The sequence below is a fragment of the Carettochelys insculpta genome, chromosome 20 (assembly GCF_033958435.1).
Source record: "Carettochelys insculpta isolate YL-2023 chromosome 20, ASM3395843v1, whole genome shotgun sequence".
Classification (NCBI taxonomy): domain Eukaryota; kingdom Metazoa; phylum Chordata; order Testudines; family Carettochelyidae; genus Carettochelys; species Carettochelys insculpta.
In genome coordinates, this window is record NC_134156.1 from 6,874,751 (window position 1) to 6,902,508 (window position 27,758).

General features: G+C 55.0%; 1 protein-coding gene across 1 annotated transcript; it reads left to right on the forward strand.

The window, feature by feature from the left end:
• Positions 1 to 27,093, forward strand: ST6GALNAC2 (ST6 N-acetylgalactosaminide alpha-2,6-sialyltransferase 2). The gene is made up of 10 exons (XM_075014609.1): positions 1 to 116; positions 15,168 to 15,267; positions 17,365 to 17,415; positions 19,211 to 19,385; positions 21,229 to 21,394; positions 22,251 to 22,389; positions 22,855 to 22,958; positions 23,888 to 23,971; positions 25,289 to 25,388; positions 25,764 to 27,093. The coding sequence occupies exons 1-10, from the start codon at positions 7 to 9 to the stop codon at positions 25,929 to 25,931; spliced, it is 1,197 nt and encodes a 398-aa protein (XP_074870710.1). The 5' UTR covers positions 1 to 6; the 3' UTR covers positions 25,932 to 27,093.
• Positions 27,094 to 27,758: the final 665 nt, after the last annotated feature.

Genomic DNA, 27,758 nt, shown 5'->3' on the forward strand with positions numbered 1-27,758 from the left:
TGCGGGATGGGCGCTCGGCGGTGGGCGCGGCTCTGCCTCCTGCTGCTGGCGGCGCTCACGCTCTGGGTGCTGCTGTGCGGCCACCACCGCGCCGCGCAGGGCCCCCGCACTCCCAGGTAAGCGGCCGCGCGGGGCGGGAGAGGCAGTTCCGAGAACTTCTGCCGGCGGCTCCCGGGCACGTGCTCCGGGGCGGCCAGGAGCGCCCAGGCCCCGCACGCAGCAGAGGGCAGGGGGAGAAGCCAGGCCTCTGGGGGCGGTCGGGCCCAGGGCTGCCTCATGCACAGGGGTCCGAGCCTGCCCGGCGTGGCGCGCCCTCCCTCCGGGCTGCAATCAGCGGGAGGGCTTCCCCCAGGCCGGGCTGGCTCCTCGGCGGGCGTCAATTTACTTCCCCCGGTTGCAGCCCCTGGTTTGCAGCGGGCCCAGGCGGATTCGTCCCCGTGGGAGAGGCACCTGCTCTGAACGTGCCCATTGCACCCTGTGAGCGCTGACCTGGGGAGATTTCCAGCCCCCGCCAAATGGACACCCTGTCCTAATCTCCTGGCACCCGCCGTGCTCCCCGCCACTGCCAGCCCAAGGGGTGCCAATGCCGAAGTGACTTGCAGTGTGGCAGGGGATTTTACTTCCCCCCGGGGAATTATCCCTCCTGCTGTGCTGGGGGAAGCTGATCGTTTGTGTCATATTTGCACGTCCCTCTGGAAGCGTTGCTCACCCCTGCGCCATGCAGCCTTGGGTCCCTGGTGCGCAGCTGGGAAGTAGATGGGTGTAAAGACAGTGGATGTAATAAGCCGCTCGGGGTCATGGTTTTTATTGTATCAGCCTGCAAGTGAGTCGGGGACTGTTGCTGGAGCTGGCAGCTCTCTGTGCTATCTGTAAATACAGTGCAGGTCGCCCAGCTGTGAGGGCATAGGGGATACGTTCGGATATTACTGCAGCTCTCAGAAATGATCCGCGCCCTCCCTCCTTTCTAGCCATAAGCTCTGCTAAATTCTCCCTTTCCCTAATGTGCATATGTAATCCTGTAATTCCTCCCACTGGGAAGTGACACTGCTGGAAACCTCTTTACTTCTGGTGTTCTCTGCAGCCCGTTCAGAGGTTAAGCAGCGGTGAGTTGTGTTGCGGATCCCCTTCTGCACCCCTGTGCCTGTTGTACAGTGCAGGCAGTACTCCGGAGAGAAGGAGGCTTGGCTCTCAGAGCCGTTCAGCCAGACTGTCCCTGTTTTATAGATGGGGACACAGAGGCACAGGGAGGGGAAGTGATTTGCCCAAGATCCCCTGCAGCAGGGCAGTGCCAGAGTTGGGATCAGAATCCAAGACTTCTGGGCCGAGGCCAGTGCCATAGCCACTGGATAATGCTGCTCCATGGGGGATATATATCAGTAAAATCAAAATCCTAATCTCAACACAGTGTTCCAAGTGCCACCCTGGGCCATTCACCCACCACATTGTAAAGAAAACAGCAACACCTGCCCCCCACCTTAAATCAAAGCCCCTAATCGGAAACCCGAACTATGAGATCAGAGACCTGGAACCAAACGCCTAATCCCCATGCACTCCCTTGAACTGAAATTGACCCTTAAATCATGTACTGACGCCAATCTCTATCTGAACTGAACATCATGGCCATTTCTGTAACTGAAAGGCTGTGCCGTGTGTGTCCGGGCTTGATAGCGAGGCGCCAGGCCCGCAAAACTCATGCCCAGTTTAAACAAAGCATGCATAACTTAAAAGACTGGGAGGAAGCCTTGGTTCTTTTTGCAGCTAAATGAATTTCACTGGGGACTCGTATTTAGTGTGTGTAGTAGATTGGGACCCTTCAAAGAGATGCCACATGCCCGCAGGCTGTTCCTATGTACTTCCACTCCATGAGTGTGATTCTCCAGTGCCGATGCCCCTGTGCAAAGTGAATGCAGAATGCCACCCAATCCACGTGAAATCACCACTTTGCGCAGAGAGAAGTGGTTGCAGCGCGGCCTCCATCTCGGCTGACCCAGCATGGACGGATCCAGAATGCTCCAGAGTGAAGCACATAAGCTGCTTCTGTTTGAGCGCTAGCTGCTTGTTTGCAGCTGCCGTTCTCTGGCTTGGCTTGGAGGGGGCCCGGTGACACACTCGCTCGGTGGTAGGTAACAGTTGCACCCGGCAGAAAACAATGCAGGATCTCAAAGGCTTAGTCCAGAGGATTTCATGGAATAGAAAAGCCTTGCTCCTGTTTTTCTTCCCCAAAGATCCGGTGTTGGCGGGAGGGGAATGCGTATCGTTAATTATTAGCACACAGGAAAAGATCGTTGACCTTTCCATTGCTCCACCTGCCTTCACCCACCTCTGTGATCCCATGAGGCAGTGGTGGAAGTTCTGCCTCAAGCAGCAGGCGCCCAGCGCTTTGCAGGTTAAGGCCCGGCTTGGGCTCCCTTGTGTAGATTCGCTTCACCCCAAGGGTGCAGCTGTGGGCAGTGGAGTTCCACTCTGTGCTTGCGAGGGAGTTACTACACTTGGGGATCTCAAACTGTGGGTGTCAGGGCCCCACCAGCAGGGAGCCGCCAAGGCTGGTGTTAGACGTGTGGAGGCTTTGGGCCTGAGACCACCAGCCCAGGCCGAAGATGAAGCCTGAGCTGGGGGGCTAAGATTGCATTTCTCCTGGCCAGGCTTTGGCTTGGGGCCCCCCAACCCACCTCAGGCAGCAGCTGCCTCCTCCGTCCCCCGAGTTGTGTAGTCTCCTGTGTTGTCAGAAGGGGCAGTGGTGTCTGGTTTGCAAACATTTTGGCAGTGCCCACGGTGCCCAGAGCCTGTATCTCTCCCCCACTCAACCCCCTCAATGCGGGGGAGTAGTGCAGCCTCTGGGCTGGGGATTGGTGGGCAGCTGGGGAGCAGTCTCTGGGAGAGAGCTTTGGTGCAGGTGGGGACCGGGGGGCAGGGTGTGGGGCTCCTGGGTGCAGGCTCTGGGAGGGAATTGGGGGCTGAAGGGAGTTAGGCCGCCAAATTCCACTCCAATTGAGAGCGAGTCAGGCACCTAATGCCCTGGGCCCACAGTGTCCTGCCTCCAATTCAGAAAACAGAATCTGTTGTGGGAGGCTCCGACCAGACATCTGAACCACATGACCAGTCCGACGAAGTTTCTGGTGAATGACAATGGCTTCAAAGCTGGTCATGTTCGGCCCTTCCAGGACGTCAGTGCTCGTGCGCCTACCCTCCCAAGAGATACTTAGGATTCTCCTGAGGCAGCGTTGATGATATGTTGAAGTGCCTTCAAATGACACTTGTATGTTGTCCGGGTTTCACATGCGTACGGTGCCATTGGAACAACCACAAGGAGCTTTGTCTAGGCATAGGTGTCCCAGTTCTCAAAGATCCTTTGTCTCAGGTGGGCGAAAGCAGAACTTTCACAGTTCAGACCAAGCTGGATTTTCGCGAACGGAAGGGGACAGCCTTCCTGGGGTGGGGTGGATGTCCCTCGCGAAGCTGTGCCTGGGCCCCTTGCAATGCTGCAGAGCATTGAGAAAAGGGCGAACAATCCATACAGAGACGCCACTCGCAAGTCAGCCTAAAGCTGAACTCCTGTCTGTAAAACCCTTTGACAGTAATGACGGGGGTGCAGCAGGGGAATCCATTAAAGGAGAGAAAAAAAAAAAAAACACTTTCCAGAGGGAATGGGCCCTAGTTAATATTGGGCCACAGCTCCATGTGGCTGAGGGGCTGCAGGCCAGGAGTAAATTCCCCTACGCTCCAGGGAACATGTGCATGAGCCCTGGGTGCTGACGTGGCCTGGAGCATGAGTGGGTATGACTGGGACAGGCCTGCGTCTGGGCACTTCTGCACCCCTGCCATGGGTCCAAGTAGGTGTTGTGGGAGAGAGGGGCCTGCAAAGTGAGGAAGCCACTGAAGAGTTGTTTGTGCCCTTGTCGTCGAGTTCTCTCTTCCTCGGTTCCTGCATTGGTGCTGGTGAATTTAAACTGCCGGCTTGACACCGCTTAGTGCTTAGTCAGCAGCGCCAGGAGCCTTAGAAAAAACGGAGGGATGTGAGTTCCAAGAACCACTGGCCTAGCTCTGCTGCCGGGGAGGTCAAGGCTTGTGGAAGTCCAGAGAGAAGTAGGAGAGAGATCTTACAGCAGCACAGCTCTGGGAGCACCATATCTCCCACTGGTTATGTGGGGGGGGAGGGTGTTTGCTGGCAGCTTGCAAGTTTTTCCCGCCATTTTGATTTTTCTAACCTGTCCCTTGAAAGTTTTTGATCCGCAAGAGGCTCTGAGCCCCTCTCCAGCATGGAGAGCAGTCGACTGTAGATCTGATTCTGGCTCTGAATGTCCTGAATCTAACTCTGCCTTTTAGCTGATTGCATTTTGCAGTAGAGCCCCGGTCAGACACACTTATCTGCCATAAGCCTTATTTTAGCAGGAATGGTCTGTACAGGGTTGAAAGCTCTTTATAACTCCACGTACTTGAAGGAATGGAATGTTTGGGGAGGGAAGGGGCTGCTGTTTCTTTCAAGTCGCTACTTATTTCTGACTTTCTTGCAGAAAGTTAGGGAACAAAATATTCCGTGCCACTCAATTGTTTCAGGGACATATGGTTCAGAGGTCCAGATCTTATCATGCCTGAAAACAAAGTATCTGAGAAAGAAGGGTGGGGATCCTCAGATAAACTACAAGGAGCTGGGTCACACCTTAACAACTAACATTTTTATGTGGGTCTGCAGCTTGTGAAAGCTTGTCCACTCATAAAATTGTTACTCTTGGAGAGGCCACCAGACTTCTTGTCGTTTTTACTGAAACAGACTAACTCCCTAAAATCAGATAAAATAGATTCCCTTTCCCATGTCACATCTGATCACAGTTTGGCCGGGGTGCAGTACACACACAATTTGTAAGAATGGGTGACTTGACTACCTGCAGCTGAAGAATCATGCAGAGATTGGGAGGGGACAGAATTTAGGAATGGCTCCAGTTCAAACACTCAACCCTGTGACTTATTAACCTCCTGTGGGGTGAATACAGGAACTGAGCAAGGTGCAACTTGGTGTTGGGTCTGACTTTTCTGTGGTCTCAAGGCATTGTCCCAGGAGCAGCTCAGCATGAGAACTTCAAAAGAGAGCTGAGTAGCTCTGGCTACCAGCCTTGGGTTCCTATAACACCGGCAAGGAGGCTGGACGGGGGGTTTTGCCACTTTCTGCCAGAGTGTGGGGAATTATTTTTTAAAGTTATGTTGGTAGATGTGGCTGTGGGGAGCTAGAAGGATCTCCCCCAGGGTGCACTACAAATTCCTCTGGGTTGCTCCTTTGATTGGCAAGGGAGGGGTGCTGCAGCGTATGGTGCCCTGATGTGCTTAATTAAAATACAGCCGTCACCCACCCTGCGGTTTTCTGCTGCATGTCCTGTTTAGCGAACAAAAAATGTTTTACCTTCCAAACTCATTGCAGCAGTGACCTCTGCTTGCAGAAGTCCATAGTGCTTGTAATTTGAGCAAGCATGATACCAGCAAGCAGCCTGCTGCATAAGGGCATCTTGCTGCCCAGCACCCCTGCATTTTAGGCTCTGAGCTGCTTTTGCAAGGGAAACCTCAGGGTGACGAAAATATACCAGTACAATTTGGCTTCCCATACAGTTTGGAAAGGGCAAACTTGTTTGGGCAGGGCAGATTTATTTAGATTACGATCTAAATCACACCCGCCTGCCTGGGGAGCTGGGATTAGAGTCCCTCCTCTGGTTCCAAAAGCTTTCTGCATCTTTACAGCAAGCTCCCATAGCTGTTACCAGAAGCAGGTCTCTTATTCAAGCTGCTTCCACGTGTCTGGAAAGATCCCTTCCCCCCCATGTGCCAGTAGTAGCCATTTGACGGGGTTATCAGTAGGTAAAGGTAACATGTCACAGGTGATGGCATACTCCCACTTCTGCTCAGGCACCCGTTTCCAGCTGGTCAAAATCACTGAATCGGAAAGAGTGCGGCACCATGAGAAGCTGTATTGAAGGCACAGGAGCAAGCCATCCTGATGTGCAGTAGGAAAAGTAAATATGGTAGGCAACCACCCTGGTTTACCAAGGAAATCCTTGGTGAGCTTAAACACAAAAAGGAAGCCTATAAGAAGTGGAAACTTGGACAAGTGACTAAGGAGGAGTATGAATATATTGCTTGACAATGCAGAGGAATAATCAGGTAAAACTCCGCCATGAAGCCTCTGGGGGTTCCATGCCAGTCCCAAGCCTGGAAAAAGGAGGAGGGTCGGTCAGATGAGTGGTGATGTGCTGGCCATGAAACAACAGTACTAATGAAATCTGATGCCAGCACGACTAAATGAGAAAAGATGCCGGCTCGGACGTTGCCCGGATAAACAAGGTCCGCGACACCGATCAAGCGATCGGGGTTGGGTCCATAAGTTGGCTGCTGAAAGAAAGTTACAACTAACACATATGTTAAGGTTACACAGTGGAAGTTACAGCTATTCGGTCATGTCTGCAGAATGGACGACGAACGAAAAATCAAGACCCTGGTATTGGGCACAGTGGACGGTTCGAATAGGAGAGGCAGACCCCACAGAGAATGGGTAGATGATATAGTAGATAGAGCAGAGCTAGTCTGCAGAAACTAAGCCACTCCGCACTGGACAGGGAGAGATGGGAGGAAATAGTGAGGGAGGTATCGGACACCAACGGGCGCTGAGCCCACGGCTGCTGTTGCTGATGCTGGCGATAATCAGGAAGGCGAAAGCACAATTGGAACTGCGGCTAGCGAGGAGCGTGAAGAGTAACTAGAGAGGCTTCTGCAGGCTTGTGATCTGTAACAGGGTGATCAGGGGGGTATGGGGGTCCTTACTGGATGAGTGAAGTAACCTAATGGCAGATGATGTGGGAAGAGGTGAAGTACTCGGTGCTTTTTTGGCCTCGGTCTTCATGGACAAGGTCAGCTCCCAGACTATCGCCCTAGGCAATTCAGTGTGGGACGGAGGTGGGCAGCCCTCGGTGGGGAAAGAACAGGTGAGAGCTATTTAGAAAAGCTCGACACACACAAATCCAGGGCTCCGGATTTAATGCATCCGAGGGTCCTGAGGGAGCTGGCAAATGCCATTGCAGAGCCTTTGACCATTATCTTTGAAACTCGTGGGGATTGTGAGAGGTCCTGGATGACTGGAGAAAGGCCCGGGCCCTTTTAGCTGAGCTACTCAGTGCGTCTGCAGCCCGAGGCAGCAGTGAAATGACTGCGGTAACATCCTGAGCCCGTTGAGCGTCTGGAGCAGGCAGACCAAAACCCTGTGGAAAGCCCCAATAAAACTGAATTTGGCAAGAGACCCCGAGCTTCCCAGAGGTGCCCTCATATAGGCCTGTTCTCAGGCTTTCTTCCATCCCAGCCTCCCCTGTAGTTTATCATTAGTTTTGTTCTTTCCCTTTCTCCCACCATGTACCAGCCTGTTTGCATAGCTCCTGCCAGGCTCTCCAATCTCTGTGCAAGCAATCCAGAGTCCTTGGGGATGTGTAAATATGCGCGGAGGGAGTTAGGCAGAGCACGTGAACGTGTGGGACCAGAAATTGCTTGGAATTATGGTTACCGTGCATGTCCGAGAGCTGCCCCAGTGTTAATTCCTAAAGCAGGATATTTTTCTCCCCTGCAGAACCCACCTTATGCCAGCTGTGGATCTCTTCCCCCACCAGGAAAGCACCACAGTCATTTCTCTGCTGCCTCGGGCTGCAGAGGCGCCGAGCAGCTCAGCCAGAAGGGGCTGCAGCGCTCCGGCCAGTGTGAGAAAGGCGACTGGTGATTAACGGGTTTGTTAGGCTCGTCAAACCCACTTCTGTTCAGCTGCCGCCTATCAAACGCTGGGGCTGCCTGCCGGGTCCCAGGACTGCCGCCTCTGAGCGAGAGCCCTTTGTGTGGCCTACCTGGCGTTGTTCGGGTTCTTCGGGGCAGGAGGCTGTGGGGGAGGAGGATGAAGATGTGAGGACAGGTGGCTGGGGATGTGGGGAGCTCCGGGCGGGAGGCTGGGAGCCTGCAGGCGTGTGCAGGAGTCAGAGCAGCAGGTGGCAGGCTCAGGGCTGGGGTGCGGAGAGGCGAAGGTCTCCAAGCAGGGGGTTGGGAAGTCTGGGGGGCTCTCAGAAGAGCCCTGAAGCTGGCTCAGGCTGTGCCATCTGGGGCGGGTGGGAACACAGCTGCTGGGGCTGCGCTGTTTGGCCCCAGCCGGCGGCTGCTTCCTGGTCCTGGCCAGTGGCTGCTTCTGGTGGGCAGGGGGCAGCTCGAGGCAGCCGGGCATACGAGCCAAGTGCCGAGGGGAGGGTTTGGACTGTGACTTCGGGGCAGGGGGTGACCTGCAGCCTGCAGAGCCCCAGCCCTGGCTGGCCACTCTCACCGCTGCGGCCGCCTGCCTGCGGGCAGTATAACCGCCCCAGGGTGGGCAGGAGTGGGCTGAGGGTGGCGGTGTGGGACGTTGGCGGTAGGTGGGATTCGGGGCAGTGAGGGGCTGAGGGTAAGGGGCGGGGCACCGACATTCCACCTTTTGCCCTCTGCCTACCAGAGCGCCGATGAGACTGTTTAAAGTCGCTATTCGTCCTGCTTACAACAGCTGCATTCACAAATCAGTGCAGATGCAGAGCTTTACTGCTTAGGGGGTGGTCGGCAGCCTTAGCTGGTCCTTTGTTAATCCCCAGGCGGCCTGGCTTTGAGCAAGCTCCTGGCTGCCTGGGGGAAGAGGGGCCAGCCTGAGCTCTTGCCTTGTGTGCTGATGAAAATTGGCTTGTGTCCTGCTCTTGGCACCTGGTATGGGGTCAGGGCAGGAGGTGGGGTTCAGGAGAGGCCAGTGGGGCCAGGCCAGGAGGTAAGGTACAGGAGAGGCTGGGGAGGGGGGCGTGGTGGGGCCAGGGCAGGAGGTGGGGTGCAGGAGAGGCCGGGGGGTGGTGGGGCCAGGGCAGGAGGTGGGGGTCAGGAGAGGCCGGTGGGGCCAGGGCAGGAGGTAGGGTGCAGGAGAGGCAGGGAGGCAGTCTGGGTGGTATGGGGGTGCAGGAGAGGCTGGGGGGCAGTCTGGGTGGTTTGGGGGTGCAGGAGAGGCTGGGGGGCAGTCTGGGTGGTATGGGGGTGCAGGAGAGGCTGGGGGGCAGTCTGGGTGGTTTGGGGGTGCAGGAGAGGCAGGGGGGCAGTCTGGGTGGTTTGGGGGTGCAGGAGAGGCTGGGGGGCAGTCTGGGTGGTTTGGGGGTGCAGGAGAGGCTGGGGCCAGGCTGGGTGGTTTGGGGGTGCAGGAGAGGCAGGGGGCAGTCTGGGTGGTTTGGGGGTGCAGGAGAGGCTGGGGCCAGGCTGGGTGGTATGGGGGTGCACTTACCTGTGCAACTCCCTGGGGGCTCACTTGTGTCTGTGCCACTTGCTGCTCCCAGGCACCAACCCCTCTGCTCCCATTGGCTGGAATAGTGGCCAATGGGAACAGTGAGGAAAAGCCTCCAGGCCACCTGCTGTTACCCTGCCTGGCGTGGGCGGGGTGGAATGGCAGCTGGCTGAGTTCCTTCCCCCTCCCCTCGCCTCCCCACTCTCAGGCAGGGTCCTGCTGGTCCCACTGGCCCCGCTTGCCTGCAAGGGGAGGGGAAAACAGCTGGATGAGCTGGGTCCAGGCAATTCGCGGGCCGGATCCAACCCACGGGCCATAGAGCCCCCACTGCGAGCCAGTCTGACCCCCTGTCCGGCACAGGCCAGAGCCCTCCCTCCATGTGATTCCGAGAGCACGTCCTTCTGTCGGGAGCCCGGGGGACACCGGTGAAAAGCAGCAGCTCCAGAGATGTGGCTGGAGGGAGCTGTGGGAAAACAGCCAAACTGGTAAAAATCAAAGCCTCCCCCTGTGCCGGGGCTGGCCGAGGCCGGGGTCCCTGAGTTTCAGCCCAGAAAGAGAGAGACCCTGCAGACTCAGCAGATTTTTGAAGCAGGGAGACGGGAAAAGGACTCTTGGCAATGCGGGCAGGACCTGTGTTTGTGCTGCTCCATAATTAGCATCTTGGCTTCCCCACCTAGCAGGGCATTGGTGGAAGGAAAACGGGCTGGCTCGGACCAGCAGGTCGCTCAGAGTGCTTTCCCAGCATGGAGTGGTGCCTGGATACTGCCGGAGAGAGACGGCCTGTGTTGGGTCTTAGGGTTCTCGCTCCCGGCAGAGGCTGTTCTGCAAAAGCGCCCTCCTTTGCCATGCTACAGACAGCCCTATTGTTGCTGTCCTTGGGGAGGGCGCCTCAGCAGGCCCAAAGGAGGGGGCCACCCCCCCTCGCTCCCCTCTGGTTGCAGCGGCATGTTCAGCCCTGTTTGGCACAAAAGAAGCGTCCCCCAGGTCTCCTGTTAAGGAGGCAGAGGGCAGTGAGGAGTGGTGCAGTCCTGGGAACCCGTTGAGCTACCTGGAAACCCGCTGCTGGAGCAAGCTTTGGCGTTTTGATCGCAGGGGCCTGGGGAGAGCAGCCAGCAGGCAGGCGCCACCCTCCTCCTGCCTCTCACAGTCCCAGGCTCCTCAGACAATGGCTCTAACAACACACTTCTTGTCTCCTCCTGGGTAAAGGCATTTTAATACAGGCACCTGGTGATCAGCATCCCCTCCCCAAATGGCTGCCCTCATCCAGAACAGAGATGGTCCCAGGAGTGGCTTTGAAGTGAGCCTTCTGTTTGGTGATGAATAGGAGCCTTTTTCCCCTTTCCTGAGGGGGCCCAGCTGGCAGGCTGGGATGCAGATCTGCTGTAAACTTATCTTTCCTGCCTCTGAAAGAACAAAGTTTGCAGGTGGCCTGGGGAGGGCCCTGCTGGCAACCCACTCGATTGGTCTCTTGCATCCGACACAGACACTGAACGGCTGGTCTCATAAGCTCTGGGATGTCCCACAGAGAGCTTTCAGCCTCGGGCCAGTTTTCCATGGAAGTCAGGGCGGCCCTGTTGCACATTTTGCTGAGCAGAGGGGTCAGCGTTTACCATGACTTCAGGGACTACGAAAGCACTTGAAAACTCTAGGTTTTTTGGCAGATAGCTTAGCAATTAGCTGACATCTCGGGGCATGTCACTCGAGAGAGGGGTGAGCTAACTTTTTACGGTGGGCTTCACTTTTCACCTCTGCAATTAGCAGCTCCCTGACCCCCCCGCCCCCGGTGTAATCTAAACTGATGCCAGTTTTGGTTATGTTCATATGGGGGAAAAAAAACCCAAACCCCTTCGGCTTGTGGACGTAGAATGCGAGAACGTCATTCGTGTGAATACGCAGGCATAAAACCAAGAACGTATTTCAACACTTTAATGAGATGGATGAGCCTGAAACCCAGCAGCTGGGCTGGGCTGCTCCCCCTTAGGAAATTTCAGCCCCCACCCGCTAAGGGGCTCACTCCCTCTTTGTGCACCCTGACTTGAGAGACTCTTTTTAAAATGGTAGTGCAGGTATTTATTTTGTTACTAACTTGGCGGGGGGCTGGGAGGGGACCCCACTGGGACTCCTGGGTGCCCTCCATTCGCAGAGGTTCAGTAGGAGCCAGGAATCCTCAGCACCTCTCAAGGTTTCGCAGGCTGACTTCAACAGAAAGGGCCCAGCCATTCACAGAAAGAGGGTTACAGGACATAAGCAACTTGGCGCAGAAACCACAAGAAAGCCTCATTAACATCCCAAGCAGGTCACCAACCCAGGGCCCTTGTCTACACTGGGAATTGGTCTGGCAGCAGTGCCCATGTCTGAGCCACTCAGGCCTGTTACGGTACCTTTAAGGGTCAATGAAATGCTAGAAGGCACGTTTCTCTCATTGCACAAGGCTGTTGCTGGGAACTAGGTGCTTCTCTTCTGTTAGCACCTGCTAAGGCTGGATTAACCCCCCACCCCTCCCCAGATGGGGGTGTGCCCTTTGTGGGCTGGGTTGCCTCTCTTTCCCCGTCTCACTGCGTTTTGACGGGGAACACCGTGGCTACGTCCACGCTGGCGAGTTTTTTCACAAGAGATGGGCCCCTTTCGAAAAATCCCGCGGAGCGCCTACACACCGAATGCGTTCTGTCGATATTAAATCGGAAGAAGGTGGCGCTTCTTCCAGCGGCCCTCCTCCTCTCGCGGACGAGGAAAAGCGCCTTTTCCCAAAAGAGTCTTTCAGAAAAAGAAACGTAGACACCCCGGGGGGCCTGGTTTCCGAAGAACAGCCCTCACGGCGCCGGATTTTTCGGTCCCTAGCCCGTTCGTTCGGAAGAGCAGGGTCTGCGTGGCTGCTCTCTATCGAAAGAGCGATTGATTTGTTTCCATCTGCTTTTTTGCAAGTGGACGTGCTCTTTCGAAAGCCGTTTTTTTCAGAAGAGATCTTCCGGAAGAACTTTTGACAGATCGCTGTAGTGTAGACGTCGCCGTGGAGTTTAAACAGGGACAAATTGTGCTCAATGATACCTTTTGGGCAGGACTCTCAGCCTGAAACTCCTCTCCCTTTCCCTGCATCTGACCTCAAGCACCATGCCCTCTTGTGTGTGAACCTCTGCTTTGGACTCACCCCAGCAGACACAGCAGAGCACTGTCCTACCCCGACTGCCTCTGTTTGCCTTTTCCTGAAAATAGGGTGAGTGCATTGTCCTTTGGCAAATATGGGATGCTCGCCTCCGGAGATGCTCTCCCAAGTCAGGGCTCCTTGGTGATGGAGGCTGCTGCCCCATGGTGAGACATTGGGGATGGGGTCTCCACAGCTTCCCAAGGGTGGGGGTGGAGGATGGGGGCTCAGCAAACTCTTGGTGGGGTGGAGGGAGCTGAGAATAGGGGCTTCACAGCCTCCGGCAGAGAGGGGCAGGAGTTGCCTCACTGAGGGATGGGCTGCCAGGGAATGAGACAGCTGCCCCAAGGTAGAGCTTGCTGGCAGGGGGGCTGACCCCATGGCGTGCCAGGGAATGGGACAGCTGCCCCATGGAGGAGCTCCCCTGCAGCAGGAACTGCTGCCTCAAGGCACAGAGCACAAGGTAACAGGGCAGCCTCCCCACACATTTTCCCCCGGCAGTGGGGATGCTGCTCCGAGGCGCAGGGTGTAAGGAACTGGGCAGCTGCCCTGCAGTGGGGCTCCCTAGCAGCAGAGGCTGCTGTGCCGAGATGCTGGGTGCTGGGGAACAGAGCCCACGAAATGTGGGACAGTTTGCCCATTTTCTTTAAAAAGTCGGGACGCCCGTGGGACAACTTAAATAAGGGAGAGTCCCGGGGAAACCAGGACGGATGGTCACCCCACCTGAAAAGACCAAAAATCCTTGACTTGTGGCCTGTTTTTTAAAGGGGGGCAGCCGAGCAGCCAGGTTCTTCTGTTCCCCTGCAAGACAATTGCAGCACAGGCATCAGCGGCATCAGCTTACCCCGTACCATCCTGCTCAGAGCAGGAGAGGACTTTAGTTTCCATTGGCCCCTCCATTCACTGACTGGCCCCTCTGCTGAGAATGCCCCTTTGGTGATATCTGAGGTGCGGCTATGTGCCCTCAAGGAACAAATCTGAGAGCTCCTCACCCCTTTTATGTGGGCTGTGAACAGGGCTGGCCTTGGGATTTACGGGGCCCTATGGAGTACCGTTAATCTGGTGCCCCTACGCCTGATGGCAGCCCGATTTTATAATCTGCAGCAACAGGCTAATGACATTTTTAAATTAAAGTCCCGTAGACCAACACAGTAAATTCAGGAACAGACAGTATAGAGCTGGGCTTGGCAAATGCCTATTAAATGGCTTCATTACCACTTGAATGGAGGTTTTGGCTGGCTTTTTCACTTTGATGTTAATTGGGTCGTCTCCGGACCAAGCGGAGGGGCAGGTGGATGGACATTAAAACCCAATAGTGCCCCAAATTGTGGGTGCCCTATACAGCTGTGTAGTCCACATTTTGGGTGAGGACAGCCCGGGCTGTGAAATAGCTGTGCCAGTGACAGAAATTGCCCGATAGAACCGTTTTGTTGGAAGATGTTGATAAGACCGAATTGGCACATTCCAAGGAAACATTTTGATATATTTGTCCAGTTTTTCCTGGGAATTTTATATCATTTGTACTGTTTTGATTTTGATATTAAATGAACCGTGTGGGTCCAGAAAAGAGCGACAAGAATGATTAAAGGTCTAGAGAATGTGACCTATGAAAAAAGGTTGAAAGAATTGGGCTTGTTTAGTTTGGAAAAGAGAAGATTGAGGGGAGACATGATAGCAGTTTTCAGGTATCTAAAAGGGAGTCATAAGGAGGAAGGAGAGAACTTGTTCTCCTTGGCCTCTGAGATAGAACAGGAGGCAACGGGCTTAAACTGCAGCAAGGGAGGTTTAGGTTGGACATTAGGAAAAAGTTCCTAACTGTCAGGGTGGTCAGACAGTGGAATAAATTGCCAAGGGAGGTTGTGGAATCTCCATCGCTGGAGCTGTTTAAGAACAGATTAGATAGATGTCTACCAGGGATGGTTTAGCTAGTACTTGGTCCTGCCATTGGGGCAGGGGGCTGGACTCGATGGCCTCTCGAGGTCCCTTCCAGTCCTAGTGTTCTGTGATTCTATGATAAGGCTGGAGTGAAATATTTTCAATTTGCAGAATGTTCAGGGAGGGACATTTTATCCCAAATTGGGAGAAACCCAAGTTTTTAATCTTGGCATTTCCCCCAGGATGGAAATTCCAGTTTAACCAACTCGACTAATGACTTACTTCCTGCCAACCTGGGCTAGATTCTCACAAGAAAGCTGGAGCTGAATGGCTCCGTAGGACTTTAGGAACCCGCAGGATGGTCCTCTGGCAAGGACCTTCTTCATTTGAGTATATTACAGTGCCATGGGATAGATTGGTTCTGTGCCTGTCTGGTGTCAGAAGATGTACATGAGCTGATGGGCATTACAATTGGAGTCTTAGCATCATAGCACTGAAGAGAGAAACCCCTCCGCCTGAAGAGAGGCAGCCTATCTCAGCCATTGTCCACTGAGTTTTCCTGGGCCCCCTGGGTTTTGCAAATCTACTGCCCCTCTTCCTGAACCAGATGCTGGTGAGGTAGAGGCCTTACCTGTTGGCCAATCCGGACTACGTTCGGATGGACCGAATCTCAGGCTGAGCGTAACCTTTGCTTGGGTCTCTCACCAATCCAGTGGATACAGGACCAGTCTATGCTGGTGCTGGTACGCTCCTGTGTTCACGTGTTCTCGCTTGGAGGGACCACGGGAGGCCTGAGAGACACTGGAAGTGGTGGCTTGGCTGCACCTTCCTGCACTGAGGTTCTCTGTGTGGTCTTTCTTCCAGCCTGCTGCAGCAAGAGCCACCACCCTTGGAGCCTGGAGGGGTGTCCCGAGATGCTGGAAGCCACGGCCTGAGCAGGGAAGGCAGCGTGCGCAGGAGAGTGGTGCAGAAGTAAGGAGGAACGTAGCTGCCATTGCTCATGTTTTTACCCTGCTGATTGTTCGGGGGTGGGACGGGGGGATGCAGCGGTTCTTAGACTCCAGCAGCGTCATGCCACTGGGTTTTGGTATTTTCTGTGTCATGTGAATGCTGTGTAGGTGGAAGGCACCACGCCGGCAGCCCTGGACAGCAAAGCTCTCTAGCTGTCTCCAGAGCAGGCTGCACAAGGGCCAGCTTCTACCTTGCCTTGCTGGTGCCCCTCAAGGCCCGTCTGTAAGATGGGCTGGAAGTTTAGCCCCCTGCCTCTGTGCTGAGACTGCCAGCCCAGGGCTGGCTTACTCCCAGCCGCTTCCTTGTGATGGCTCTGGAAGGAGCATGTCTGCTCACAAAGGAGATGGCGACAGCCTCCAGGCACTTCGGCCCTGCTGCGGATTGAGCTGGCCACTGCCCGGTTTATTTATTTCCGTGAGTTTAGCGCCTTGCTTAGAGGGAAGGGGCTGTGCTGCTACTTTTACGCCTCTCCGGGGTGCATTCTCCTCCACGAGAGAGCCTGCATCAGGCCAGTATGTAACCGTCTTAACTGGGAGGGGGGCGTCATCCCCATTTTGCGGTGGAAACCAGGGGGAGGAGCACGTGAGGGAATTGCCCGTGGTGGCGTGGGGCAGGTGGCAGAGTCAAGAACAAAATCGCTGGGTGCCTGTGGCAGGACATACCCTCTGTGCCCCTACGTGCCAGGACACAGTGCGGCAGGGGGTTCCTTATGGCCGAGCCCTTTGGTGCTGGTCAGATTCCACACCCACCCTCCAGCCAGGTCCTCAGGCCATTTCTGGCCCCGGTAAGAAACATCCAGACAGAGGGAACCAGAGTGTCCTGGCCACAATGCCCAGACTGCAGTCCAGCCTCCTAGTGCTGCGGCTTGTACTTCCCTCTCCTGCTGGGGGAGAGGAACCCAGGCCACCTGCTGCTCTGGGCAGCTAAATCCTGCTCCTCCCAGTCCCCGGCTGCTCCTCTTGCCTTTACCTCCTTTGTCAGCCTCTCTCCCAGGGCTACAGGCTCCACTGCCCCTGCTCCAAAGCTCAGTCCTCACCTGGCTTCTTCCCAGCCAGCAGCACACAGGATGCCTCAAGTCCGGTGTCCCCAGCCTGGCAGCTGGGCTCTGCCTCAGGCATGTCATGACTTTGTCACTCTCCCCGGATGAGGATTCTCTCCTCAAGCTCCTCTCCCGGAGCTAGGTTCTGTCAGGCCCGTTGCCGGTCCTCCGCCGGCTTCTCCTCCAGTTGTCCCTTGTCCCACCCTTCTGCCCTTCCACCTTTGTGTGGCGAGGGGGGCATAGCTCCTGCTAAAGGCTCATCTCCCCTCCCTCTGCGGGAGGAGGCAAGGCACACGCCAGTCCCCTTCCCAGAGCTCCTGGCAGCTGGCTGAGGGAGAGAGCGTCCGTGTCTGATCCTCTCAGCAAGGCTCCAAGTCCCAGACCCTCAAAAACAAGAGCAAGTTTGCCCCACCCCCGGACAGCACCACTTATTCCTCTCTACCAATATCTCCTATTTTCCTAGGTCCTTCCCTGCATCCATGATGCCCATAAACCTTAAGGGCCAAGCCCTGGGACACGGGTGGCCTCCCCCTTCCGCTCTGCTACCTTTAAGGGCCGGGCAGACCACATCACGGCGCCCGTCTAGTGCTTTAACTTGGCACTTTCGTTTGTGCCCCCACACCTCTGGACTTGCTGCGTCAGGTGTGAGCGTCAAACCGTTGCTTGAGCCCCAGCACCTCTTTCATTACACACTGAGCACTGCCTTCACTGCAGGAGCGGTCTTCTTCCCCATCGACTGCAGATGGAGTCAGGAGGGCTCAGAGCCCCTGAATCGCTGGGCTTGCAAATACCCAGGTGTAACTGCCCACAGGCAGGCTTGAACCTGGGACCTCTGAAGGTGAATGTAGGCACCTCTACAGCATGAGCTGAAAGCCTGCTGGCTATCAGGCTCTAGAGGATGCTCCTTCTTTCTCTGTGAAGTGGGCTAGGTGCCGCTACATGGGACAGTGAACACACGTGAAATTTACAAGGAGCATTTAGCTCTTCTCTTTCTCTTTTTCCAGCAGGAAGCCATCTAAATATTCTTCAGAGCCCAGCAAGGGTGAACCCACCAAGGAACAGGTAATTAGCCTATTCTTAGCACTGTTATCCCTCATCACTTTGTCCTGGTCCTTCCAAAGGTTTTACAGGTTGAACTCCTCTACTCCGGAACTCTCTTGTTTGGCACCATCTGTAATCCAGCATAATTTTAGTTAGCCGGACAACCACTTATGGGTGCGGCCAAGTTTCCTGTCCTCCCGTAAAGTTTGTTTCCAGCCACCAGTCCTGGCTCTCAGTGTTCTGCGCTGTTATTTAGCTCTAATTTACGTCTACATGACTTCTGAGAGCCCAGTAAGCAGTGGAAGTGTCGGTCATGCTGCTAGACATCATTGAGGTCCCATAGTCCGGCAAATTCTCTCGTTTGGCACCAGCCAGGTCCCCAGGGTGCCGGATTAGAGAGGTTCAACCTGTAGTTAGCTTGTGGTCTGGGAAATGAACCTGAAGAGGAAGTGGAAATGATCTGAGCAAATTAAGTCACTTGTTAATTAGAAAGGTGTTTGACACACGTGGCTCCCTCCTCCGGCAGTTCTCCAAAGGGGCTGAGCGGGCCTTGATTTGCAATTCTGAGAAGGCTGGAGGTTTGGTTTAGAGAAGCAGAGAGTTTCAGTCACTCCACAGCTTTCTCCAGACCTCCAGGGGCTGCCAGACCGGACCGGGACCCTACGGATAGTCATTTGCCTCTGGATGCCAATAACTTTTCTCTTGGCATGTTGGTGCCTGAGAGCCAAGCTCTGGTGCACCCCAAGGGAGCAAGAACATGGAAACTACCAATGGAGAACACAAGCCTTGCTCTCTTACAAACCTCAGAAGAGCTGTGATACGGGGTGAAGGTGGGAGAACCTCTTACTTAATCCAAACCAGCTCTACCCATGAAAGCTTGTGGGGTAGACCTGATTGTGAACTGTACTATGTGTTGCCCAGGAGGTGACAGGCAAGGGGCTGACCTCAGTGAACCTCCCTGTGAAAATAAATGAGCAGAAGTCAGAGCTGGTGGGTGGAAGAGGAGGGTGATTGAGTAGCATAGGTGGTATCGGCCACACCAAACTAGGGTCGAACAGCGGCAGAAGTCTTTCCACTGACTATAGGGAGTTGGATCAGGTCCCTCAGTTCCTAGTCCTGCAGCTCTAACTCCCCCTCCGACCCCCTGTGTGCACCCATCCCCACCGGCTTCCCAAGTGGTGGCAGAGCCCCATGTAGAGCTCTGCCTTCCCATGGGCTTTCGTGCTGATTTGCCAGGACGGGGTTGATGGGGCCTGCCTAGTGCTCAGCTCCCTGCACCGTGCTTTCCATGGACGCTCTTGGTACAGTGATAACTCCACCTATGACTTTAAGCTGCACATCCGGCCCTGGAAAGTACAGTTGAGCGGTGATGAGGAAATTCCTGAGTCGGTAATAAGGTAATGGGATCCCCTTAACGCAGAATAAGCCTGAGGAGGAGACAATAGTGCTACTGTTTATAGAACAGTCCTCGTTACCGAGTGATCTGGGAGCTTTAATTGATTCTACCAGCCCCTGCTTGTGAGACGCTACCACTGTGCTGCTTTTGCAGGTGGGAAGCTGGTCAGAGGCAGAGCCACGGATGGGACCCAGCTCACAGTGCGAGGCTCAGACCTTGGGACAGGGACCATCCTTTGGTTCTGCGTTTGCACAGCACCTACCGCAGCAAGGCGCTGGTCAATGACTAGAGCTCGTACAGGCTCCCACCGCCCAAAAGAAAGTAACGGTTATGAATAATTCAAAGAGCTGCAGCTGCGGAAGAGAACAGTGAAAACTTCCTGTGAGGGCAGCCTGCCTTCGTGCTTCCTTCTTCTTTCAGGCCGGCAGGTGCCCCCAGTCGCTGGTGTCAACAGTGAAAGCAGACCCCAGGTTCGGGAAGCTCTTTAGGTTCCGCATCCCCGTGCTGATGTGGGAACAGCACTTCACCCCCGACACGTGGGACCGACTGAAGGAGCGCAGCGTCCCATATGGCTGGCAGGGCTTGGCCTACACAGGTAAGGGGCCCAGTGGTGGAAAACTCTTTGCGCCGTGCCAGAGGCCCTGCTCCTTGTCACAGGAATAGTTTACCCAATCGTCACCCGCCAAGGACAACGTTCCCCTGCAACCACCTGGGACTGGGACCTACATGTCATTGTGTTGGGTGCTTTCTACACGCAGTAGTGTGGGTAAAAGAAAAGAAAGGGAAGTGACCTGGAGATGGAAGATTTTGGCTCCTGTCTCAGCTGCCCGGCCTCTGCTTTTGCGTTTGAAATGCCGAGCTTGTATGGAACATTTATCGTCACTAGCCCTCAAAGCCCTTTCCCTAGGAGGGCTGGAGCATTGCCCCCGTTTACAGGCAGGGGAACTGAGGCACAGAGTGGTGACGTGACTTACCTAAGGCAAGCCAGGAGTACTGTGGCAGAGCAGGGAAGAGCAGTAAGGTCTGAGCCAGTGGTGCCTGTGAGCTGAGCAGCTGCCCAGGAGAGATTCCAGTGCCGCTCAGTTGGTTAACAGAGACACAAAGCTGACAGCGTGTGTCTCTCTTGGTGGTGCACAAATGCACATGTGTTGGTGCACAGAACAAAATTTATTCCTCCCATGGATGGAAAAAATGAGAGGGAGGCCTGATCTCCGCCTAGGGCTTGATCCACTAGGCCCCACTGCCTGTCTGACCCAGGGGTCTGAGCTGTATCAGGAATAGGTTCCCAGGGTTCAGCTCTGGCTGTGTCAGACTAGCCCTATATCCCCAGTGCTCACCCCTGCAAGCTGCCTGTGTCACAGACCCCTGCAAACCAACCAGCTCAAATGGGATTGAGGTGTGCGGCTGGGCTGGGTGAATGGGTTGTGGAGGTGTGACTGGGCTGGGCGAATGGGATGGGGGGCATGGCTGAGCTGGGCGAACGGGATGTGGGGGTGCAGCTGGGCTGGGTGAATGGGTTGTGGGGGCGGGGCTGGGCTGGGCGAATGGGATGTGGGGCATGGCTGGGCTGGGTGAATGGGATGCGGATGCTTCTGGGCTGGGAGAACAGGGTGGGGCGGGTGTGGCTGGGCCAGGCAAACTTCAAACTTGAACCTGTGTAGACAAAGGCTGAGATTTCCCCCGTTCCCAGCTTCTCTGTACAGCAGCCACCTCATCCTGTGCTTCTGGGGAAGGTGGGTGCTGGGCAAAGTGCGTCTGAGCTGCGAATGCCAGGGGAGGGATTTGGTTATGCTACAAACTTCTTGGAGAGGGAGATTAGCTGGCGGGGCCTGTCTGGGCACGGCTGGGTAGGGATGATGCTGCAGCCCAGGCCATACCTACTTGCCTGTTGTGTAACCAGGCACTTCAGTACCTTTGGCAGGGAGTCAGAGCATCCAGGGCGGGACGGGTTTGGAAATGCTGCAGTCAACATCTTGTGACATTTTCCTGAATAAAAGCGCCCAGTGTGCGCAGTTGGGAACTCCAGCCGCCAGGCTCTTGAACAACTCGCTCCATTGTTGCTGCCCACTGGCTGCTGGGAATCATTTCGCTGCCTACCTCCACCCTCCGCATGCCCCCCGCTGCACGACTCCCCGATGGGGGAGGTGACAATGGCGGCCTTACAACGAGGGCAGCGTGGGCAGCACCAGCTGCCGAGAGCTGTGGCTGAAAGGGCTGGGCCGGGTTGCCTCGGTCTCGGCACGCCTCGGCCGTGGGAGCCAAGTGCTCCAGGGCTTCTCCTCCAGCGCCTGGAATTCAAACAGTAACCTTCACGCCACTCCCAAACCAGCCAGACACACGCGATGGGGAGCCGGCGGAGCCTAGCCCAGGCGGTGTTGGCCTCTGCTCCCTCGCTACCTGGGTGGTGCTGACTGGCCTCTTCTTGCCTCGGTCTGCAGCCATTGCCTCTGCCGTGCTCCTGCTCAACGCCACGGCCAACAGCTGGCTGGTGGACAGAGGCGCGTTCCCCGCAGGCTGCGTCCGCTGTGCTGTGGTCGGGAACGGAGGGATTCTCAATGGATCCCGGCAAGGCAAGGAGATCGATGCCCATGACTTTGTTTTCAGGTATGGAGAGTCTGCTGTCTTGGGAGCTGCCATGGGCGGGACCCAGGCGCACACCTGTGCCAGGGAATGGGTCAGTGGGGCTGCTGTGCTCCTTAACTAGCTAAAGCTCATGTGTATTAATAGTGGGCAGGTCTAATGTGGTGCCAGAGCTCCGGCTGTACGTTTCATCCCATTTTTTGCTGCCCGTTGTGGGCAGTATTGCTTGATAGCTTGTCGCATGCCCTTAGGGGGTAGGATTATTGAGCATTAACAGCGCTAACTCCAGCCAGAGACCCGTGTTGCAAATCCCTATCCCATAATCCCCCTTCCTGGCTGCTTTGGCCTGTCCTGGAGGCCTGAGTATAAGGCAAGCTCCAGTCACTGTGCACCAGCCCAGCTGTCTCCTGTGGAGCATTGTCTGCCTCCCAGGATCTTTGTGCAGTTAGGGCCAGCTCGGCAGAAGGCGCAACTTGTCAGTGCTCCCAAGACGACGCCTGCCCTCCGGCCAACAATGAAGCCATCAGTGCAGCGCTGTGGGGGGAGGAATCGCAGAACGTGGACGCCAGAGCAAATGCCTGGTGCCGTAGAGGGGCTGAGGGATCTTTACGGCCCAAGGCACAGAGAACTGACTTTGTAGCGGCCTGCTTGAGTGACGCCCACAGCTCTTCTCAAGTGCGTGGTCCCCAGCATGGCTACTCCACCAGGACGAGGAGTGAGTCACCCCTGTAGGACCAGGCCTGTCAAACTGCACACGCCGCTCTCTGAGCCAGCTCAGTGCCATAAAGCGTGAGGGACTCGAGGTAACACTGGAGGCAGAATCCTGCTTCGTGCCCTCTGGCAAAAGACAGATCAGTGCCATGGCCTTCTCCACACGCAGGCTGAACGGAGCTGTGATCAAAGGCTTTGAAGAGGATGTCGGGACCAAGACGTCCTTCTATGGTTTCACAGTGAACACGATGAAGAATTCCCTGATTGCCTACAGGGAGTACGGCTTCACTCAGATACCCCAAGCCAAGGTAAGCCAGAAGGGCTGGGGGTTCTTCTGCAGGTGTTGGGGTGGACTGGGAGAAACATCCCCACGGGGGCAAGCCCCAGAGACAACCAAAGAGACATCCAAGCTGGTGCAACTCCCCCACTGAGGGGTGGAGCTTTCCCTGGCCTGGGTGGCCTTTGACACTCACCCGCTTGGGAGCATATCACGTGGAGGAGGCCTGAGACCCAGGACTCTTCCTGGGAAGTCACTCTGGTTCCTTTTCCTCACCCCAGAAGAAACCTCTTCCCCCTTGGCGAAGCACTGGGTGCTGCTCAGGGCCCGCAGCTCCCCGTGCCCAAGCCCACCCCTGAAGGACGTGCGTACGTTCACACACTCAGTGTTGGCGAATGAGTCTCTTGCCTCAAGCGGCTGTGACGGGACATCACGTCGTCACGCCTGCTACACCAAACCATTGTATGTGTTTGTGTCTCCCCCTCCCTGGTGGCAGGACCTGTGCTACATTTTCATCCCCTCAGACATGCGCGACTACGTCATGCTGAAGTCAGCCATACTGGGCAGCCCTGTCCAAGAAGGCTATGACAAGGGGGATGAGTAAGTAACACTTCCCACCTGCTCTCTGTTCAGCCTGAGTTGTCTCAGGCATAATGCTCCTGAGCACCTGATATCCTCCAAATGCGGGGTGGATACAGCGCTGCCAGTGCTAGTAATACTGCCTCCTGCAAAGGTGTCTGCGCCCTAGCTTAGATATATACGTGGCCTGCATACCATAATATAGAGCTGGAAGGCCCCCTTGAAAGGCCCCCTCAATGATTGAACTCACCACCCTGGGTTCACAAGGCCAGTGCTCTAACCACTGAGTGCCTCACCATCCATAAGGATTTATCCTCACGCCGCTCCTTTGAGAGAAGGGCCATTGTACACAGTGGGGTACAGAGACTAAGTGACGATCAAAGTCCCACAGGAAAGCTGTAGCAGAGCAGGGACATAGGTCTCCCACATCCCAGGCTAGTGCCCTAAACACTGGGCCATCTTTCATCTCTCTGCCCTGTCTTCGGGCCTCAGGAGCACCCCACTATCGCAACCTCCAGCACTGTCCAGACCTCCACAGTGCCAGACCCAGAAGCAGTTTAATACAGAAAACCTCTGCCCACAGAAATTATTCTCTTCCTTTCTGTTAATGACAATTGTTTCCATAAACACCCGTCATTTGTAAGCAAAGCTAGAGGGGAGCAGGGTTAAAATAAGGCTTACACTGGAGATCTGGTGGCAACCTTAATCCTGTACTAAAAATGAAAGCCCTGCAGGGTCTCACTGAGTTTTTGCCTTAGAGAAAAATCTTAACTCTGCCTTCCAAGGAGCTGTATTTTTTTTGCTTTGTGTAATATTGTCTCCCTGTCTGTTCTTACTGACAACAGACACTGTTGGGTCAGTCAAAATGCGCAGATTCTTTTCAGGTCAATCTTGAGCTGGCTAAGCACTGACAAAAAATGAAACTCTCCCATTTGCGCTCCCTGCCACAGCCCGCGGACCTATTTTGGACCAGAGGCATCTGCTAAAAAGTTCAAGCTGCTGCACCCAGATTTTATGCATTATCTAACAGCCAGGTAAGGAAAACGAGGCCCCTCTGGCCGAATGCTCCCGCTCATTCACCCCCCCGCCCCCGTCAGTCTCTCTATCTCTCTTTGTCCCTGCAGACAGCTTTGCAATTAACCCCGTTCCCCCTCAATCCCCCACTCTTGCTGTTGTCCTTCCCTGTCATTTAACGGTAGTCCCAGTCCCACGAGCCCAGGTGTGAGCCGATGCCCAGGTGCCAGCTAAGGGTCTGGTGGGGCAAAAGGGGGTGATGCCACACCAGCAGCTACACTAAGCAGCCAGGGCAGGCTGGTTCTTTGGTTTGTGTTTAGTTCGGGTACAGCAGCAAGAGGAAAATTACACTTAGAGAGGCTTTAACAGTTACTTTTTATTTATACAAAGATAGAAACAATTTAACTAAGACAAATGATTAAAGTACAAGTTAGTACTCGTGGTTTTTAAAGGGGAAACAACACAATTTAACTTAAGAAAAGTTTTAGACAAACTCGCTAGCTTACACTAATACAATTAATGTGTACACAAGAAAGGCATGTTGCAGGTGTGATTTTCATCCCTGCCTCTTAGACCTGGTGGAACCAGAGTCTTTCCCTCAATTCCTGTAGGAAAGAAGTGTAATACAGGTGTAATTCTTACCCCTGCCTCCTAGATCCGGTGTGACCCAGAATCTTTCTCTCAGTCCCTCGGGAAGAAGTAGATACGAACCAGGCGTCCCCAGTCTCGGGAGTTAATTCCAGACCTGGCCAGCAGGTGTAGGTGATTGAAACTCAAAGCGGGGGGTGGGCTGCCTAGCCCCTTTATACCCCTTTCGTCACGGAGGCTTCTTCCTGGTCTCAAGTGGCCAATCGGGAGGAATGTTTTTGAACCCCAGGTTTCCAAGGGAAGGTGCAAGGCTCAATTTGCACCTGTGAATTGTGGACAATTGGGCACCTGGGGAAGTGATCAGGCGTGTCAGTCACCGAGATCAGCCAGAAGGGCGGCCATTAGCTAGCCCATCCACTGTCTGGTTTTGTGTGTAGTAGAGAGGCTGGGCGAGACAGCACACCTGCGTTCCCAAAGGCTACCTGTCTCCCCTGCTTATTTCTCTCTCTGTCTCTCCCAGTGGGGGGGGAGGAAGAAAAGGCCAAATGCGGGGTTCATGTCGGGCTACACCAGGTCACTGTGAGCCATCTTGGATTTACCCCGCCCTGGGCCCACTCCAGTCCAGTTCCTGGCAAGCCGGTGTGTTTCTATTCACTGCCAGGCAGGTGCCTCCTATCCTCTGCTACCCCTCTCGATCCCTGGGATTCAGCACAGCCAGCTCACGTGTGACAAGCCCTCTCTGTTTACAGGTTTCTGAGATCCGAAATAATGAACACACAGTATGGATATCTCTACATGCCCAGTACTGGTGCCATCATGCTGCTGACGGCCCTGCATACCTGTGACCAGGTACGAGCCTTCTGGGCTCCCTTTCTTCAGTGCCTTGTACTCTGCCAGCCAGCCTGGGTACCGGCTGATGGAAGGAGTTTGGGGTAGGGTTATAGGTATGCCCAGGGTTGGTTCCCAAACCTCTTGTCACAGGGACTCAGAGATATTTGGGCAGAGCTCACATGAGCCCCGGTAGGAGTAATTTCACTGATGGTGACTGCTGCAGCATCAGTGGCCCAGCATGCCACATGGCTTACAGCCATCCCCAGCTACTCCAGCGATGTCCGACTGACCAGGCAACTCCTTATCGGCAGCTTGGGGTTTGGTCTGCCAAGGAGAGCTTGGGTACCACTCCCCCCCGCCACACTGTTCTGTTGCCGTCTCTCCTACCTGCAGGTCAGCGCCTATGGATTTATCACAGATAATTACCGAAAGTTTTCAGACCACTACTACGAGCGGGAGAAGAAGCCTCTGGTGTTTTATGCCAACCATGACATGCTGCTGGAGGCAGAACTGTGGAAGAGCCTGCACAGGGCAGGCATCATGAAGCTGTATCAGCGGTGAGGCTGAGGAGCAGCCCTCAGAGCATCTCCCTTCCTCGCTTCTCCTCTTCCCCAAGGGCTCCTTTCTCTCTGGCAGGAACCAGCCACATTTCACAGGTGGCAACCGGAAGAGCTCATCCAAAGCCAGTCTTATAAGCCAGAGCGGAACAGTCCCTCAGTTGCAAGGCTGCACCCAGTGAGCCAGAGATGCTCCTGGAGGATTTTGCTCAGATGGCAAAGCAAGTGTGGTCAGTCTCCCAGAGGAACCTGGGGGTTGGTTTGAGACTGCAGTCCCCAGATCCTGCCTCTGTCCCAGAAATGCCCATTCCTCCCATTGAATACGGCACATGCTGGGAGAAACTGGGAAATGAAAAGGGCATCTCAGAAGCAAGCAGCCCAGATATTTGTTGTGCATCTCCCAAAGGGTCGTCATGGTTTCTCACCAGCTTCCTTTCGCCTGCGAGTGAGCCCAGAGCTGCAACGTGGAAAACACCCAGCCTGCTGCTCTCTCCTCACTATCACTGATGAGGGTCTTCCATGCCCCCGAAGGGCCTGATTTGTCCTGTGTTCAACTTCTCCCTGATGGGGCACGGCATGGCTGTAATTCCGCAGCTGAAGAGAGCTGGTGGACATTGCTCCTCAGGAAATTGGGGGCCTGGGTGAAGAGCACAGCAGCCAGGTACCCTTAACTGTAGGAGAGTTGTGGGGGCTTCTCACCGCACCTACATACACTCCATTCCAGAGCTCCCACCACCAGACTACAGCAGAAACTGAGCAGGCTTCAGCCACACTTTCGGCTCTCACTCCACACTGTGATGGCAGCCGCAGATCTTGTAGGGTTGCTTAATTAGGCTCCTGCAGTAAACTGGGGTGCAGTGCAAGTCTAGGGGGCCAGTAGGTATTCAGAGAAAGGCCCCCGGGCCCTCGTACAGATGGATGGAACCCACCACTCCCTCACTTAAAAATAAATCCCCAATGAGCCTGCACGAGGGTGGGGAGTTCAACTCTGACCCTGCGGTTGGTAAGTTAATTACATGTAACTAGGAAGAGTCAATCTGCAGCAGGTTGGTTTTGGTCTTCAGTGAGGTTGTGTTGACTCGGGAGGGACAGATGCTCAAGGACAATGGAGGAGTGTAATCGGAAACTGTTTCCCACTTTGTATAACTACATAAATGTTGAATGATGTCGTATATTTTCTTTTGTTTGGCTTGGGATGGGGGAAGGGGGCAGAATATGACTGGCAGAGGATGGCAAAGCAACACATTGTGTGACTGGACCTCAGAGGCTGGCAGGGGCTGAAGGCGGTGGTCTACCCCAGCTGGTCTGCTGCAGGCACTGGAGGGGAGGGGCACAGTTTTGAACTCCAAGTGCTGGCCAGAGGCAGAGAGCCAGGAGGGGCTGAGCCCAAGAATTTAACCTTTTTTTAATTGTTTAGCCTAGTCATCCTTGCAGAGCAGCATGCGGCGCTGCAGCCTACCAAGGGCAACGTTAGGGCGCAGACCTAGGCATCAAGCGATCCAAAAACAGCCTAGACCCGTCCCTGCGAAGGGCAATGAAAATAAGCACTTAAGGGGGCTGGAGCGCACCCTGCAAGGACAGGCTGAGCGCGCTGAGCTGCTTTAGATTGCACAGTGTGGGTGGTTTGATAGCAGCCATCAACTTCCTGAAAGGGGGCTCTAAAGAGGATGGGGAGAGACTGTTTTCCGTGGTGACAGATGGCAGAACAAGGAGCAATGGGCTGACGTTCCAGAGGGAGAGGAGTAGTTTGGAATTAGGAAAAAAATGTCACCAGGAGGGTGGTGAAGCACTGGAATGTGTTACCTAGAGAGGTGGTGGGATCTCCAGCCCT